Genomic DNA, 20033 nt, shown 5'->3' on the forward strand with positions numbered 1-20033 from the left:
ACCAAACACCACATGTTCTCACTTATAAATGGGAGCTGAATGATGAGAACACACACACACATGGGATGGAAGGGTGGCAGGAACAACAAACACTGGGGCCTGTTGCATGGGTGGAGGCAGGGAGAGCATCAGGAAGAATAGCTAATGGGTTCTGGGCTTAATACCTAGGTGATGGGATGATCTGTGCAGCAAAGCAGCATGGCACACCTTTACCTATGTAACAAACCTGCACATCCTGCACATGTACCCTTGAACTTAAAATAAAAGCTGATGAAAAAAAAAAAAAACTTGATAATGATACCTCCTGGCAATATGACTTCTATCTTCATCACTCCAGAAAATGACTGTTGACAGATATAATATAGTTTACAGATCTTTTAAAATGATGGCCACTCACTTTTAAAAATGATTACTCAGTTTTTCTAGAGAAAAATCAAAGAAATAAACAAAAACACACCTTTCTTCCTCTTTAGCTTCCATGACAACTCTAATTTTTTTTTTCTTTTTTGGCCACTCTTTTTCAGTCCTTTTCTTTTGCCTATTTCTTAGCTGTTCATGTTGCTTGAGGTCTTTTCTTGTCCCTCTTCTCTTATTCTACACATGCTGATAGGGGAAATTTTATCACTCCCCTGGCTCCAACCACACTTCTCAAAATAACTGCCAATTTTTGTTTTATTGACATCACAACTTCCTAGTTTTCCCTCTCTCTTATGAGACCCAGAAAAACAATAATTAGCTCTAGCAAATATACATGTAGTAGGCAGAATAATGGTTCTCTACAAAGTCATTTCCTAATTCCCAGAACCTGTGAATATGTCACCTTAAATGGCAAAAGGGACTTTTCAGATAGAATTGAATTAAGAAAATTGAGCTAGAGAGATTATTCTGGATTATCTGGGTGGGTCAAATGTGTATCCATAAAACACAGGTAATCATAAAACTGGGTAACTTTTTCTACCTGTGAACAGAGGGAGCTAGGACTACTGAAGAAAAGTCAGAGAGATGCACATTGCTGACTTTGAAAATGGAGGAATGGGCTGTCAGCCAAGGAATGCCAGTGGCCTCTGGAAGCTGAAAAGGCAAAGAAACAGATTTTCCCCAAGAGCCTCTAGAAAGGAACACAGCTTTGTTGACACCTTGATCTTAGCCCACGGAGACCTGTCAGTTGGCCTTCTAACCGATTGAACTATAAGATAATAAAGCTGTGTTGTTTTAAGCCACCAAGTTTTTTGTAACTTTTTAATAACAACAGTAGAAAACTAATGCAATACAATATAGTGGCATCCTTAAGAAAATAGTTCTACTTTCATTTAAAATTATAAAGATTTTCAAAACTATAGTGAAGTTGAAGGAATTATACAATGAATACTTATATATTCACCACCTACATTCTACAATTAACTTTTTGCTATATTTGTCATGAATCTACTCATCTTATGCATTTCAAAGCAAGCTACAGATACCAGTACGCTTTATAATGATTTATTTTCCAAATCGTTGCTTTCTTGGCAATGTAGCCACAAACTAAATACTTATACAGGCATACCTTTTTGTATTGTGCTTCATTTTATTGCACTTTACACATGCTGCATTTTTTTTTCAAATTGAAGATTTCTGGCAACCCTGCATTGAGCAAGTCTATCAGTGTCATTTTTCCAATAGTATGTGTTCACTTCATGTCTCTGCATCACATTTTGGTAATTCTCAGAATATTTCCAACCTTTTCATTATTATATCTGTTATGGTGATCTGTGATTAATGATCTTGGATGTTACTATTGTAATTGTTTGGAAGGACCACAAATGATGCCCATATAAGACAGCAAACTTAATCGATAAATGCTCTTTGTGTCTTATCTTCTTCACCAAATAGCCATTCCCCCATCTCTCTCCTTCTTCTTGGGTTTCCCTAATCCCTGAGACACAATAATATTGAATTTAGGCCAACTAATAATCTTACAACGGCCTCTAAGTGTTCAAGTAAAAAGAAGTGTCACACATCCTTCTCTTCTCTTAAAATTAAGAGTTAGAGATGATTAAGCTTAATGAGGAAGGCATGCCAAAAGCCAAAACAGGCTGAAAGCTAGACCTCTTCCGTCAAACAGTCAAGTTGTGGATGCAAAGGAAAAAATTCTTGAAGAAAATTAAAAGTGCTACTCCTGTGAACACACTAATGATAAGAAAGCAAAACAGCCTTATTGCTGATATGGAGAAAATTTTAGTTGTCTGAATAGAAGATCAAACCAGCCATAATATTTCCTTAAGACAAAGCCTAATCCAGAGCAAGGCTCTAACTCTTTTGAATTCTGTGAAGACTGAGAGAGATAAGGAACACTGCAGAAGAAAAGTTTGAAGCTAGCAGAAGTTGGCTCATGAAGTTTACAGAAAGAAGCTGTCTCAGTAACATAAAAGTGCAAAGGTAAGTAGCAAGTGCTGATGTGGAAGCTGCAGTAAGTTATCCAGAAGACCTAGGTTAACATAACTGATGAAAGTGGATACACTGAACAACAGATTTTCAAGGTAGATGAGATAGCCTTCTGTTGGAAGAAGAGGCCATCCAAGACTTTTGTAGTTGGAGAGCAGTCTATACCTGGCTTCAAAGCTTCAAATGACAGGCTGATTCTCTTGTTAGAGGCTAATGCAGCCTGTGACTCTAAATTGAAGCCAACGCTCATTTACTGTTTTGAAAATCCTAGGCCCCTTAAGAATTATGCTCAATCTACTCTGCCCGTGCTCTATAAATGGAACAACAAGGCCTGTACGATGGCATATCTGTTTTCAGCATGGTTTATTGAATATTTTAAGCTCACTGTTGGGACCTACTTTTCAAAAAAAAAAGATTTCTTTCAAAATATTACTGCTCACTAACAACACATCCAGTCGCCCAAGAGTTCTGATGGAGATGTACAAGGAGATTAATGTTGTTTTCATGCCTGATAACAAAATATCCATTCTATAGCCCATGGGTCAAGTAGTACTTTTGACTTTCAAGTCATTATTTAAGAAATACATTTAATAAGGCTATAGCTTCCATAGATAGTGATTCCTCGATGGGTCTAGGCAAAGTAAATAGAAAACCTTCTGGAAAGCATTCACTATCCTAGATGCCATTAAGAACATTCATGATTCATAGAAGGTCAAAATAGCCACATTAGTGGGACTTTGAAAGAAGTTGATTCCCACTCTCATGGATGACTTTAAGGGGTTCAACACTTCAGCGGAAGTAACTGTAGATGTGGTGGAAATAGCAAGAGAACTAGAATTAAAAGTGGAGACTGAAGATAATGATGGAATTGCTGCAATCTCATGACAAAACTTGAATGGAAGACAAGTTGCCTCTTATGGATAAGCAAAGAAAGTTGTTTCTTGAGACAGAATCTACTCCTAATGAAGTTGCTGTGAACATTATTGAAATGACAAAAAAGGATTTAGTATAGTATGTAAACTTAGTTGATAAAGCAGTGGCAGAGTCTGAGAGAACTGACTCCAATTTCGAAAGAATTTCCATTGTGGGTAAAGTGCTAGCAGAAAGCATCACACGCTACAAAGAAATCTTTTGGGAAAGGAAGAGTCAAGCCATGTGGCAAACTTCATTATTATCTAATTTTAAGAAATTGCCACAGTCATCCTAACCTTTAGCAACCACCACCCTGATCAGTCAGCAACCATCAAAATCTAGGTAATACCCTCCAACAGCAAAAAAATTATGACTTGTTGAAGGCTCAGATGATTGTTAGCATCTTTTAGTAACAAAGCATTTTTAATTAAGGCATGCACATTTTTTAGACATAACGTTATTGTACAGTTAACAGACTACAGGAGGCCAGGCATGGTGGCTCACTCCTGTAATCCTAGCACTTTGGGAGGCTGAGGTGGGCAAGTCATCTGAGGTCAGGAGTTCAAGACCAGCCTGGCCACCATTGTAAAACCCCATCTCTACTAAAAATACAAAAATTAGCTAGGCATGGCGGTGCACACCTGTAGTCCCAGCTAATCAGGAGGCTGAGGCAGCAGAATCACTTGAACCTGGGAGGCGGAGGTTGCAGTGAGCTGAGATTGTACCACTGCATTCCAGCCTGGGTGACAGGAGAAAAAAAAAACAAAAAAACACAGACTACAAGATAGTGTAAACATAACTTTTATATGCCCTAGGGAAAAAAAATCATGTGACTCACTTTATTGGAATAGCCTCTTTATTACAATGGTCTGAAATTGAACCTGCAATATCTCCAAGGTGTCCCTGTATACATACATCAAGGCAGCATTAACTTACCACAGTAAGTACCACTTGTCCTGGATGAGATAACACCCATTGGGAAAACGTCCGGCAGTTCCAGTCTTCAATCCCTTGACTTAAAAATCTATAAATTAAAAAATTTATTTATGTTATTTATACCTAACCATTGATCGTGGTCATTTAATGACCAAGCATAACAAGGTCACAGGGGAGTTTTCCTTTAAGATCTTTGATTTCTTTGTTCTAATGTAGAAATCAGACCAAATAAAGGTAACAGAGACTTAATTCAAGCATAATCCATATTCCTTAAATTCCTTTTTGAGTTTATCTGCACTTTTCTAATAAGGCCACTGAGTTTCTGAGATGGTAAAAATGTACACAAAGAGATGACACATATTAGCTCTGAATTGCTAGTAGTATTTATGACAAAATCTATATTTGAAATAATTTCTACAAAATGGAATACTTGGCTGAAACTACCAGATGAGTTTTAACAGTAAAGCCCTGTATTTAGTTTTTAAAATTAATTATAATGGACAGAATAGGATTCATGAAAAATATCCAGACAATTTTATTTAAGACAACAGTATATGCACCAACAGTATATAGGTTTCAATGTTGTCATTTTTTTCCATGTGGAGTTTTAAGTTTCCTTATAGTCAAATCGGTCAATGATATATATATATATTTAAATCATTGATACTATATCTCTTAGAAATTCTCAACACTAAATTTCATTTTATTTTCTTCTAATTTGGCTTTCTTTTTTATGTATCACTCTAAAATTCATTTAGAATATATATGAATATTTGAAATGAGGTACTGAACCTTTTAATTTTTGTTATGCTTGCAAATGCTATTTTTGTTTTCTTATTTATCATTACTGATGAGGAGAAATATGTCTATAACAACTTTTTATACATTTCAAAGCAGTATCAGTGGGAAATGTCTCTTCCATCAATTACAAATGATTTTTTATTTTATTTAATACCTTTGGCACTTAATTTTATTTTTAAACACTTTTTGTTGGCAGTTCCATGAAAAATCCTTATGACTTTTATTCATAACTTTTTTTGTCACACCGTTATATATATCTCAAACAACATATAGTTACATTTCTCTTTTGACAAAATATTTTAATGAAGATCTTACTACACACTTGCACTGATATAAGTATATGGAATATTTAAAACGTGCTGACCTAGAGGCACAGTACAGTGTCACAAGTAGTTTGTGACCTCGAGGAGAAATGGGAAGGAACTTCATGCACTGAAAGGCAAGTTACTCACAGACTAGGTCCTTCCACATGCCCTGCTTGTCATCTGCAACCACAGCATATAGGTTGTTGTAGACAGAAACTAGTATTTGCTTTTAGAAGAGGGACTCACCAGTACAAATATGAAAAGATAACTAAGAATGACCAGATATTTTAGAAAAACTAGTACCATCAAAAAGAACACAAGTCCCTAGCCCCAAACTAAAGTAAAGCAGTACTAACTTTAAAATAAAAGGAGAGGGAAGAAAACTTTAAAATAATTACTTCATCAATTCTAAGACAGAAATTTTTTTCTACATTTTAATCTTTATGAAATCAGAAAACATCTTACAGTTAATGTCTGACAATCACTCAGCCAGGTGAGAACTATGACTTAGGAGTATAAAAATCTTCTATTGATGTTTTCTGGTAAGATAAAGTACTGCTAGTGATCTGTTACATTTGATGAATGTACCTGTACATTCTCTTTAGAAAAAAAATATTTATTTATTATTTATTTATTTATTTGAGATGGAGTCTTGCTCTGTCACCCAGGCTGGAGTGCAGTGGCACAATCTCAGCTCACTGCAACCTCCACCTCCTGAGTTTAAGGGATTCTCCTGCCTCAGCCTCCTAAGTAGCTGGGACTACAGGTGTGCATCACCGTGCCAGGCTAAATTTTGTATTTTTAGTAGAGACAGGGTTTCACCATGTTGGCCAGACTCATCTCAAACTCCTGACCTCAGGGGATCCACCCATCTCGGCCTCCCAAAGAAAGAGGTAAATTCTATCACTTGTGACAACATAGATAACCCTGGAGGACATTATGCATGCTAAGTGAAATAAGCCAGGCCAAGAAAGATGAATATTGTATGATCTCATTTACATGTAGAATCTAAAAAACATTCTCTATTCACAGAAGTAGAGAGTAGAATGGTGTTAATCAGAGGGTTAAAGTGGGGAGGGGTGAAGAAAGGGGAGAAGTTAGTCTAAGGATACAAAGTTTCAGTTAGACTAGGAATAAATTTTAGTGATCTACTGCACAGCAGGTCACTATAGTTAATAATAATGTATGTTTTGCAATAGCTAAAAGTAAACTTGAAATGTTTTCATCACAAAAAATAAGGATGTGAGGTGATGAGTATATTAATTAGCTTGAATCAATCATTTTACATTGTATATATGTATCAAAACAACATGTATCAAAACAGCACAATGTATGCCATAATAGATACAATTGTTATTTCTCAATACAAATTAAAAGTACATTAAATCTCTTTAAAACTCCGCAAACTATGAATAGAATGAAATATCTTTAGTTTGATGAGGTGTACATTCCAGAAACCTATGCATTATGGTCAAACACTAGAAGCTTTTCCAATAAATTAAGGAAAAAAAAAAGGAATATGTCAGTTGTACTTTTCCAATGTTAAATAAAATTTGCATCTAAAATAACATGAAAAATGGCATTTTAAAAAGAATTGCAAAGGAAGAGATAGGACTATCATTATCAGGAAATGATGTAATTGTCTAACCAGAAAAATCCTAGGACAATTGAAAAACTGCTTGTCTTTTTTACTTAAATGCCTAGATTCATTTTTTCAGGGTTTCTTGCCTACAGAAGTCTCTCTTTACATACAAGATAACTCTGGTTGTTATCACATCACCCCAGGGATAAGTTTGAAACTGCATATGCAAAAATTGTAACTTAGGAAATTATGACAGTGAAAGAGATCAGACGCAACTAACTTCATCTTGCTGCTAACCCTTAAACTGTCCTTGTTCATTCCTGGGTGTAGGCCGAACCAATCTTGGGAAGGAATTTAGTTGACAATTTGACTCAAACAAAACCGGCAATAGCCCTTTCCTGAAGACTCCTGTCTTGCCTAGGGACCAGTCTGCCTTCGTAGGACTAACAAATTATCTACAAGATTAGAAATTATGGTTTAGGGGTCATGCAGCCTCGTGCTGCAAGAGTCTGAACCTCCCAAAATTGTTCCCGAGAATAATATCACTATTGTAAAACCTAAGATCAGTGCTTGAGATATTTTGCAGACCTTGCACTTGATGGATCAGCTGACACTACCCAGTCCAGTAATCTGGCTCAACCAGTTCTGGGCTCCCATCCAGGAACAGAAGACAGCAAGAAAAGCTCACTTTGACCCCCCTAGGACTCCATCTTCAACCTGACCAATCAGCACTCCCCACTTCCGGAGCCCCTACCTGCCAAATTATCCTTAAAAACTCTGATCCCCGAATTCTCTGGAAGACTGATTTGATTAATAATAAGACTCCGGTCTCCTACACAGCTGGCTCTGTGTGAATTACTCTTTCTCCATTGCAGTTCCCCTGACTTGATAAATTGGCTCCGTCCAGGCAGCAAGCAAGGTGAACCCACTGGGTGGTTACAAGAGTTGAGGAAAAGGAGAGCCAGAATGGTTATTTATGTAAGTAAATAATAATCTTCTCTGCTTCTAGAAACCTTGTATTGGCCTTCAGAATAATATTAACAACTATAGATATGAAAACCTAAAAGTCAATAGCCTTTCTACAACCAACAATGAATAATTAGAAATACAATATAACAGTTCTAGTCAAGTTAGTTTTAAAAGTTCACACTCTGAGGTTTTTTCCTTCATTCTAAACAGATGCAATGATAGACTTAAATATGAAAAGGAAAATGTTAGAAAGACTAAACCAAGTAAACAAAGGAAAATGTTAGAAAGACTAAACCAAGCAAACAATCCTAGGAAGTAAAAGTAGAACCAAAATGCAAAGTGGAGAGGTGTGCTGAAATGGGAGCCCTACTGAACAGAGTTCAGATCCTGAACAGTTTCCTGATACAGCTGAATCACAATGTACACAACAGCCATCTGAAGGATGTCCATGTAAACACTCTCAAACTGACAGTTACACTGTAAAAGCGATTATTTTCCATTTAGTCATCATGTGCCATCATCATTATATAGATATATATAATATATAATTTTAGGATTTGAAAATTGTACTTACTTTTTTAGCACATCAAACATGCTTTTTTCTACATTTACCAGCCACTGTTCTACAGCGCTTCTTACACGAATTTTCCTAAAATTAGTTTCAAAAGTAATATCATGAAGAATTATTTTTTAATTCATGTTTCAGTCCTTTGACAAGCCTATAGACTAAATTTTGTATATACTTTAATAATATTCATGGGCCAAAGGACTACTACTGCCTTTTGGTTTTTCTAGATCTTAATTTAGAAAACTATGCAGAAAACATATGAACGTGCTTTAGGAAATTCTGATATCAAAATCATGAATTTACACAATAAATAAGTTTCATGTAAAATGGTATTTACAAGATAAACAAACTGTGTTATAAAACAGTTTTGGATTCCTCACTGGAATTTGTTTTTGTTTTTGTTTTTTTTTTTTGAGAGAGAGAGTCTTGTTCTGTCGCCCAGGCTGGAGTGCAATGGTGCCATCTTGGGTCACTGTAACCTCCGCCTCCTGGGTTCAAATGATTCTCCTGCCTCATCCCCCCAAGTAGCTGGGATTACAGGCTCCTGCCACCATGCTCAGCTAATTTTTGTATTTTTAGTAGAGATGGGGTTTCACCATGTTAGTCAGGCTGGTCTCAAATTCCTGACCTCAGGTAATTCACCTGCCTCAGCCTCCCAAAGTGTTGGGATTACAGGCGTGAGCCACCGCACCCGGCCTTCCTCACTGGATCTTTTAAACAGCAGGGTTGGAATAGGGATTTTGGTAGATCAGAAGGGTTGGGCACAGCATTTTTTAAAAAAATCAACTTACATCAGGACCACTTGCCAAAGGTTAGAGAGCCCTTGCTGGGGCTGGCAAATTGAATTAGTGTAATGGATGGACCTAGTTTGTCTTTATTGCCTGGGAGCAGACCATAATGAAACCAGAGATCAGCAGAAGCAGTAGTGGGAGTTGCATCAACAACTCCAAATAGCAAATTTTCTTCATATCTATATTCATATAATAAAACCAAAAAGGGGGAAAGCACTAAAAAGAGAGTAGGAAACTTAAGGCAGAATTTAATGATAGAATCAAACGTAAGCACAAATTAGAATGCACCCGGGAGTTTGAAGACTACTTTCTCAACCTTTAATTAGAGCAAAGGTGAGATTATGTATTGTAGGGAATATGGAAAGGCAAAAGTATATTTACATAAGGATATAATCCTTGAAGAAATAGTTTGCTTAGCGAACTTTTATAATATATCAAAAATTTCAAAGCAGAGATTTTAAATAATGAGGTTGTATAGAATCTAAACAGTTTGTAACATTTATCATACTTTGGCAGCACGAGACCTTCCCCTTCAGCAGATATTAGCATTTTTACAGCAGGAGGGCCAATGTCTTGTTTCCATATCAATAATTGTTTTACATTTCCAAAACATTTCACAAGATGAGGCTGTGAACCAGAAACAAATGTCAGTAATATTATTGAATTGTGATCTGAATATTGCTAATATAATATTGCTGAGCAGAGAAATACATTATTACCTGTACAGACTCAGGATTTCTGCTATCAGCTAGAATATCAAGAAGTTCAGCATTGCTAAGAAAGTAAAATCTTGGGAAAATTAATCTTTTAACTTCAAGGTAATCCTGTCCAGAATCAAAAGAAATGCAATTCAGAATATATATTTAATCATGATATGAATTACATCCTCATTTTGACCTATACTTATAAACAAAAGTCACAATATTAGTTATAGTATATATGGTAGTATCAGTCAAAGTAACATTCCATGCTTAACGAAAGTGATACTTAAATTGCTAAAAAAAAAAAAAAGTTTAATAAAGCTAAACTAAAACAAATGAAGCTACAACCCAAATAAACAAGAAAACCCCACCCTTAGACACACATATACCATTTTATTCTTGATCAATAATAAAGTATTGTATTTTGGTTTTATCAACATTGCTTTCCCATACTTCTGACTTTCTGCTCTTATTTCCCTATAGGTGGAGTTATCACTTTATAGACTAAGTTACCATATCACAGATTACATTCACTGTACAGAGAATTTCTACATTTCTCACTCCTTTCTACAACTCAGAGGCATTAACACCAGTCTCAATCTTTCCCTTCTTTTCAGAGGAAGAGATACCCATTAACTTATGCCAGACTAAGATACTCTTGATTTATTTATTACTCTCTTGTAACTTCAATCTCTCCCTTGCAATAGGCCTCCCCCTAAATTTCTCTCATTATAACAATATAAGAAACCCTCCATCTCCTTTTGTTCTCCTATAGCTACTGTCTACTTGCTTGTCTTCTCTCCACGAAGTTCTTGAAAAGAACTTGTGAAGTCAGATTGTTTGTATCTCTGAGTCATCTTGTGTTCTGCCACCTGGCCCTGACTATTACCAAATTTACTGGGAACTTTTCAGTCTTTGTGTTACGTGGTATTTCCATAGCATTTGATTCTGTTGACTCTGTCCTTCATTTTGACTTCTGAAATTTCACTCTCTTTCACCCCTCAGCTACATCTTATTATTTTCCATCAAAAGTCCCTCTTTGACCCATACATCTTAATGCTGACATCTGTTGAGTTCCAACCCCATCACTTTTCCTACTCATTATGCTCTTCTTGAGCTATTTGATACAGACATACTTGCTCTTCAGCTCAGATTACTTCTCTCTGCCCTGGATCTACATACCCAATTGCTAATTGAAGATGTTCACTTGAATGTTCCATAAGTAATAGATTTTCAATATGAACCAAACATATCTAGGCATAACCCGGGACCTTTTTCTTTTATTCTCTACTTCCTATCTGATGTTCCAAACTCTACCTTCTTTCATCTTCCTCATTGCCTTACTTTAGCCTCCAGTATTTCTAGTCTTTTAACTGATTTTTAAACATCTATTCTCATTGTCCCCAATCCACTCTATGCTTCTTTCCAGAGAGATATTTCTGATTTAATTATTTCACTCTCTTATTTAAAATTCTTCAGTGGCTATCATAAAAGTAAAAACTCATTGTGATATTCAAGGCCCTTCACCCTCTGTCCTCTGCTTGACTGGAGAATCTCATCTTTCACCACTTTCCCATTTGCAACCTGTTTTATCTGTACCATTCTGCTTACAAATCCAGAATGTGCCATACCTGCTCATGGCTCCATGTCTTTGTACTTTTTACCTTTGCCTAAAATACTCTTCCCAGCTACCCATCCTCCTCTAATCTAACTCTTTTACCTATCTAACACCTACATTTCTTTCAAGACCAAGGCCAGTTATCATTGCTCCCAGGCTGGGTTAATTTGTACTCTTTGATATGGCTATACCATCCAACCCATCATAGCATACATCACATTGTAATATCTCCTTACTTTTTTTGTCTCCTAAAATAGATTTTGAGTTCTATAATAGTAGGGAATACTTCTTTCATCTTTGTAGTACCAGCACATAGCAGCAGTGCCTGATACAAAATGGTGCTCAATACATGAATAAATGGAAAGCTATTGGTTTGTAATGATCCTCAGTAATAGTCTAAAGATGTGCTAGAAATATCTGGAAGGCTTATCTCAATGATGATTTGGTAAACCGGCTTTTATTAACCAGAATCAATCTGGCTGCAGCCCCTTATGCTTGTTCCAGAGTGCAGATTTCAATAAAAGAGGGCCTATATGGGCAGAAAATTTTGTATAGGCTGTGATTGCCTATAGTTGTTTAAGAGGGCTCATCACAACCAGTGTTACTTGTGTTCAGTAAGCAAAACCAATTAATGCCTGAATAAAAATCTTGGCTCATGAAGTAAAGTGAATATACACACCACAAATCTCAAAAATTAAAATCTAGTATTTTAGGATACACGTCTAGCTTATACTTTAATGTTCTGACAATGTATAAATATATGGAATCAGTAATTTAATTTATAGACTCATAAAAACATTCTGTTTCAACTTTTGCAGAATTTATCAACTTAATAGTGCTAATAAAAATAGTTAACCTACACAAGACTCAGTGCTGTGCTGGCTTCAGGTCTGACCCACCACAGTTCCAGCGATGGTGGCCACAGGGGGCTTGTGTCACCCCTCCGCCAGCGCTAGGCAGCTTAGCACACAGAGAGAGACTCCATTGTTAGGGAAAAAGCAATTATTTTTGCCAGCACTTGTGCTTTAAATGCATCATCTCAGTGAGCACAAAACCCTTCAAGGTAGCACTATCATTATTCTCAACTTAAAGATAAGGAAGGCAAGACGGCTGAATAGACTCCTCCACTGATTGTGCTCCCCACAGATACACCACATTTAACAACTATCTCTATGAAAAAAGCATCTTCATAAAAAGGTGAGCATTCATAGTTCCCGGTTTTAACTTTATATTGCTGAAAGAGACACTTAAGAGAGTAGGAAAAACAGTCTTGAATTGCTGAAGCCACCCTTCCCCCACTCCCTGTGGTGGACACGTAGCAGAGAGAGAGAATGTGTGTGCTTGGGGGAGAGAGAGCACAATGACTGTTGAATTTTGCATTGAAACTCAGTGCTGCCAACACTGCACATAACTCAGCTGAAGCCCACAGAGGGAACATTCAGACCAGCCCTAGCCAGAGGGTAATCACCCATTCTAGCAGTCAGAACTTGAGTTTTGGTAAGCCTTGCTTCTGTGGGCTAAAGTACTCTGGGGTTCTAAACAAACTTGAAAGGCAGCAGAGGCCATAAAGACTGCAAGTCCTAGGCAAGTCCTAGGGCCATGTTGGGCTCAGAGCCAGGGGACTAGGGGGACACATGACCTATTGAGACTCCAGCTGAAGCAGCTAAAGGAGAGCTTACATCACCTCTCCCTCAACCCCAGGCAGCACAGCTCCCAGCTCCAAAAGAGACTCCTTACCTCCACTTTAGGACAGGAGAGGGAAGACTAAAGAGGACTTTTCTTACAACTTGGATACTGGCTCAGCCATAGTAGGATAGGGCACCTGGCAGAGTCATGAGTCCCCCATTCTAGGCCCTAGATCCTGGATGACATTTCTAGACACACTCTCGGTCAGAAGGGAACCTGCTGCCTTGAAGAGAAGGATCCAGTCCTAGCAGGATTCATCACCTGCTAACTAAACAGCTCTTGGGCTCTGAATAATCAGCAACAGTAGCCAGGTAGTACATGCCATGGGCCTTGGGTGAGACTCTGAGAGTCTTGGCTTCACATGTGACCCAACATGTTCCCAGCTGTTTTGGCTAGGAGGGAAGACTTCTGCTTGAGAAAAGCACAGGAAAGAGTAAAGTGGACTTTGCCTTACAGCTTGTACCAGCTTGGCTACAAGCAGGCGCTTGGGGTCTTTGATTTTAGGCCTTGCCTCTTGGATGGCATTTCTGGACCTGCCCTGGGCTAGAATGGAGTCCACTACCCTGAAGGGTGAGTCCAAAGCCTGGCAGCATTTACTATAAGCTACCTAAAGAGTCCTTGGGCTTAACTGAACATCAGCTGTACCCTTGCAGTACTCCCTATGGACCTGTGGTGGTGACGGCCATGGAGAAAGACTCCTCTGCCTGTGGAAAGGGAAAGGAACAGTGGGAAGGACTGTGTCTTGTGGTTTGAGTGCCAGCTCAGGTGTAGTAGAATAGAGAAGTATATTTCTAAGGTTTCTGACTATAGGTACTAGTTCCCAGATGGCATCTCTGGACCACCCAGGGCCCAGGGGGAACTCATTACTCTTAAGGGAACAACACAAGCGTGGCTGGCTTCACCACCTGCTGATTATAGAGTTCTAGGGCCTTGAGCAAACATAGGCAGTAGCCAAGCAGTGATTACAGTGGGCCTTGCATAAGACTTAAGTGCAGTGCTGGCTTCAGGTCTGACCCACCACAGCTCCAGTGATGGTGGCCGCGTGCATGCCTGTGTCACCCCTCCACCAGTTCCAGGCAGCTCAGCACACAGAGAGTGACTCCATTGTTTGGGAAAAAGTAAGGGAAGAGAATAAGAATCTCTGCTTGGTAATCTGGAGAATTCTTCTGAATCTTTTCCAAGACCACGAAGGTGGCGCCTCTATATGTCTGCAAGAATCACAGCATTACTGAGCTTTGGGTACCCCCTAATGAAAATACAGCTGCAGTGAGCAATAACATAGAAAGTAACAACCAAGTTTCTTAAAATACCTGGAAGACCTGCCCAAGAACAGTAAGTTCAAACAAGCCCAGACTGTAAAACTATGATAACTACATAACTCTTCAATGCCAACACCGACAAAGCTGCAAGACCACCCAGGAAAACAAAATCTTACCAAATAAACTAAATAAGGCTCCAGGGACCAACCCCAAAGTGACAGAGATATGTGACTTTTCAGGTAGAGAATTCAAAATACCTATGTTAAGGAAACTCAAAGAAATTAAAGATAACAAAGAAAAGGAATTCAGAATCCTTCCAGATAAATTTAACAAAGAAGTTGATATAACTGAAAAGAATAAAGCAGAAATTCTGGATTAGAAAAATGCAACTGACATACTGAAGACTGCATCAGAGTCTCTTAGCAGCAGAATTGATCAAGCAGAAGAGAATTAGTGAGCTTGAAGACAGGCTATTTGAAAAATACAGATGAGGCATCAGAAAAAAGAATAAAAAAGAATAAAGCATGCCTACAAGATCTAGAAAATAGCAGCTAGAAAAATAAAACATAGTCTAAAAATAGGAAAGCTAACAGCTACTGGCCTTAAAGAGAAGGTAGAGATGAAGATAGGGGTTGAAATGGATAATAACAGAAAACTTCTCAAACCTAGAGAAAGATATCAGTATTGAAGTACAAGAAGGTTATAGAACACCAAACAGATGTAACCCAAAGAAGAGGGGTTCTTCTCAAGGCATTTGATATGCAAACTTCCAAAATTCAAGGATAAAGAAAGGACCCTAAAAGCAGCAAGAGGAAAGAAACAAATAAAACACAATGGAACTCCAATATATCCGGCAGTAGACTTTTCAGTGGAAACCTTACAGGCCAAGAGAGAGTGGCATGAATTATTTGATCTGCAGAAGGAAAAAAAGCTTTTACCCTAGTATAGTATATCTGTCCAAAATATCTTTCAAACAGAAAGGGGACATTTTCAAAACAAACAAAAGCTGAGGGATTTCAACAAGATGACACCTGTTATACAAGAACTGTTGAAGAGAGTCCATCAATCAGAAAAACATAAAATATTATAATGCTGTAATTGTGGTGTGTAAACTACTATATCTTAAGTAGAAAGGCTAAAAGACAAAGTAATAAAAAATAACTAGAACAACCTTTCAAGACATAGATCATACAATATGGTATAAATGGAAAGAAACAAAAAGTTAAAAAGGGGGACAAAGTTAAAGTGTAGAGTTTTTATTAGCTTTGTTTTTGCTCATTTGTTTGTTTATGCAATCAGTGTTATGTTGTCACCAATTTAAAATAACAGTTAAATGATATTATTTGCAATCCTCGTGGTAACCTCAAATCCAAAAAGATAAAATGGATATATAAAAAAGAAAAAGCAATAAATTACAAAATGTCACCAAAGAAAGTCACCTTCACTAAAAAGAAGCCAAGAGGGAAGGAAAGAAGGAAGAGAAGACCACAAAACAACCAGAAAACAAATTTAAAAAATGACAAGTGTAAGTTCTTACTTATCAATGATAACACTGAATGTAAGTGGAACAAACTCTCCAATAGGACATAGAGTGGCGGAATAGATTTTAAAAAAGACTCAATAATCTCCTCCCTATAAGAAACACACTTCACCTATAAAGGCACACATAGACTGAAAAGGGTGGAAAAAGATAGTCCATGCAAATAGAAACCAAAAAAGAGCAATAATAGCTTTATTTATATCGCACGAATTAGATTTCATGACAAAACCATAAAAAGACAAAGAAAGTCATTATATAGTGATAAAAGGGTCAATTCAGCAAGAGGATATAACAATAATAAATATAAATGCACCCAACCCTGAAGGGTCCAGATATATAAAGCAAATATTATTCAAGCTAAAGAGAGAGAGACACCACATTCCATTAGCTGGAGACTTCAGTACTCTACTTTCAGCATTGGACAGATCATCCAGACAGAAAATCAACAAAGAAACATTGGAATTAATCTGCACAAGAGACCAAATGGACCTAATAGATATTTACAGAACATTTCATCCAATGGTTGCAGGAGGCACATTCTACTCAGTCCATGGATCATTTTCAAGGAATGATATGTTAGGCCATAAAATAAGTCTTAAAACATTCAAAAACATTGAAATAATACCAAGTATCTTTTCTGACCACAATGGAATAAAACTAGAATTCAATTAAAAGAATAATTAAGGAAATTTTACAAACACATGGAATTTAAACCATATGCTCCTGAATGATTATGTCAGTGTCAATGAAGACATTAAGTAGAAAATTGGAAAATTTATTGAAACAAATAATAACAGAAACACAACATACCAAAACCTATGGGATATACCAAAAGGGGAGTTTATAGATGTGTTTATGTCAAAAAAGTAGAAAAACTTCAAATAACCTAACATCGCATCTTAAAGAATTAGAAAACAGCAAACTAAACTCAAAATTAGTAGAAGAAAATAAATAAAGATCAGAACTGAAATAAATGAAATTAAACTATAGAAAAGATGAATAAAATGAAAAGTTGTTTTTTAAAAAAAATAAAGAAAACTGACAAACCTTTAGCCAGACTAAGAAAAAAAAAAAGAAAGAAGATCCAAATAAATACAATCAGAGATTTAAAAAAGGAGATATGACAACCAGTACCACAGAAATTCAAAGGACCACTAGAGACTACAATGAGCAACTATATGCCAACAAATTGGTAGATCTAGGAGGAATGGATAAATTCCTAAACACATACGACCTACCAAGATTGAATCATGAAGAAATATAAAACCTGAACAGACTAATAACAGGTAATGAAATTAAAGCTGTAATAAAAAGTCTCCCAGCAAAGAAAAGCTCAGGACCTGATGCTTCACTGCTGAATTTTGCCAAATATTTAGAGAAGAACTAATACCAATCCTCACAAAGTCTTCCAAAAAAAAGAGAAGGGAATACTTCCAAACTCATTCTGTGATATCAGTATTACCCTGATACTAAAAGCAGACAAAGACATATTAAAAAAGAAAACTACAGGCCCACATCCCTGGTGGAAATTGATGCAAAAATCCTCAACAAAATGCATGCAAACCAAAGTCAACAACACATTTAAAAGGTCATTTATCATGACCAAGTGGGATTCATCCCAGTTATGCAATGATGGTTCAAAATATGCAAATAAATCAGTGTGAAACATCATATCAACAGAATAAAGAACAAAAACCATATCATTTCAATTGATGCTGAAAAAGCATTTGATTAAATTCAACACTGAATATAGAAGAAACATATCCAACATAATAAAAGCCACATATAACAGACTCACAGCTAGTGTCACACTAAATGGGGAGAAAATGAAAGACTTTTCTCTAAATCTGGAAGGTCATAGAGGACAAGGCGGCCCAGTTTCCCCACCGTTATTCAAAGTAATACTGGAAGTCCTAGCTAGAGCAATCAGAAAAAAGAAAGAAACAAAGGGCATCCAAGTTGGAAAAGAAGTCAAACTCTCCTTGTTTGCAGATTATATGATCTTATATTAGGAAAAACCTAAAGACTCCACCAAAAAACTATTAGAACTGATAAACAAGTAAAGTTACAGGATACAAAAATCAACATACAAAAATCAGTACCTTTTCTATATGCCAAGAGTGAATAATTTGAAAAAAAAATCAAGAAAGTAATCTCATTTACAATAGCTACACATAAAATTAAGTACCTAGGAATCAACATAAGAAGTGAAAGATCTCTATAATAAAAAATATAAAACATTGGGGGACAGAGCAAGATGGCCGAATAGGAACAGCTCCAGTCTCCAACTCCCAGCGCCAGCGACACAGAAGACCGGTGATTTCTGCATTTTCAACTGAGGTACTGGGGTCATCTCACTAGGGAGTGCCGGACAATTGGTGCTGGTCAGCTGCTGCAGCCCGACCAGCGAGAGTTGAAGCAGGGCGAGGCATCACTTCACCTGGGAAGCACAAGGGGAAACGGAATCCCTTTTCCTAGCCAGGGGAACTGAGACACACAACACCTGGAAAATCGGGTAACTCCCACCCCAATACTGAGCGTTAAGCAAACGGGCGCACCAGGAGATTATACCCCACACCTGGTCGGGAGGGTCCCATGCCCACGGATCCTCCCTCCTTGCTAGCACAGCAGTCTGCGATCTAACCGCAAGGCAGCAGCAAGGCTGGGGGAGGGGTCCCCGCCATTGATGAGGCTTAAGTAGGTAAACAAAGCCACTAGGAAGCTCGAACTGGGTGGAGCTCACAGCAGCTCAAGGAAACCTGCCTGTCTCTGTAGACTCCACCTCTGGGGACAGGGCACAGCTAAACAACAATAACAATGAAAAAAGCAGCAGAAACCTCTGCAGATGCAAACGACTCTGTCTGACAGCTTTGAAGAGAGCAGTGGATCTCCCATCATGGAGGTTGAGATCTGAGAAGGGACAGACTGCCTGCTCAAGTGGGTTCCTGACCCCTGAGTAGCCTAACTGGGAGACATCCCCCACTAGGGGCAGTCTGACACCCCACACCTCACGGGGTGGAGTACACCCCTGAGAGGAAGCTTCCAAAGCAAGAATCAGACAGGTACACTCGCTGTTCAGCAATATTCTATCTTCTGCAGCCTCTGCTGCTGATACCCAGGCAAACAGGGTCTGGAGTGGACCTCAAGCAATCTCCAACAGACCTACAGCTGAGGGTCCTGACTGTTAGAAGGAAAACTATCAAACAGGAAGGACACCTACACCAAAACCCCATCAAAACCCCATCAGTACGTCACCATCATCAAAGACCAGAGGAAGATAAAACCACAAAGATGGGGAAAAAGCAGGGCAGAAAAGCTGGAAATTCAAAAAATAAGAGCACATCTCCCCCGACAAGGAGCGCAGCTCATCACCAGCAACAGATCAAAGCTGGACAGAGAATGACTTTGACGAGATGACAGAAGAAGGCTTCAGTCCATCAGACTTCTCAGAGCTAAAGGAGGAATTACGTACCCAGCGCAAAGAAACTAAAAATCTTGAAAAAAGAGTGGAAGAATTGATAGCTAGAGTAATTAATGCAGAGAAGTTCATAAACAAAATGAAAGAGATGAAAACCATGACACGAGAAATACGTGACAAATGCACAAGCTTCAGTAACCGACTCGATCAACTGGAAGAAAGAGTATCAGCGATTCAGGATCAAATGAATGAAATGAAGTGAGAAGAGAAACCAAAAGAAAAAAGAAGAAAAAGAAATGAACAAAGCCTGCAAGAAGTATGGGATTATGTAAAAAGAGCAAACCTAAGTCTGATTGGGGTGCCTGAAAGTGAGGGGGAAAATGGAACCAAGTTGGAAAACACTTTTCATGATATCATCCAGGAGAACTTCCCCAACCTAGTAGGGCAGGCCAACATTCAAATCCAGGAAATACAGAAAACGCCACAAAGATACTCCTCGAGAAGAGCAACTCCAAGACACATA

At 37.7% G+C, this 20033-nt stretch overlaps 1 protein-coding gene across 1 annotated transcript in view; it reads right to left on the bottom strand.

Annotated features, from left to right (window-relative positions):
* The window catches only part of DNAH14 (dynein axonemal heavy chain 14), a 528962-nt gene that overhangs the window by 330596 nt on the left and 178333 nt on the right, over window positions 1-20033 (bottom strand). The window contains exons 24-27 of the mRNA XM_073011492.1: window positions 10008-10112; window positions 9797-9915; window positions 8504-8578; window positions 4273-4360 (exon numbers count right to left, since the gene is read on the bottom strand). Of these exons, the coding sequence (XP_072867593.1) occupies window positions 4273-4360; window positions 8504-8578; window positions 9797-9915; window positions 10008-10112 (387 nt within the window). The remainder of the gene's footprint in view (window positions 1-4272; window positions 4361-8503; window positions 8579-9796; window positions 9916-10007; window positions 10113-20033) is intronic.

Source organism: Chlorocebus sabaeus, chromosome 25 (genome assembly GCF_047675955.1).
Source record: "Chlorocebus sabaeus isolate Y175 chromosome 25, mChlSab1.0.hap1, whole genome shotgun sequence".
Lineage (NCBI taxonomy): Eukaryota > Metazoa > Chordata > Mammalia > Primates > Cercopithecidae > Chlorocebus > Chlorocebus sabaeus.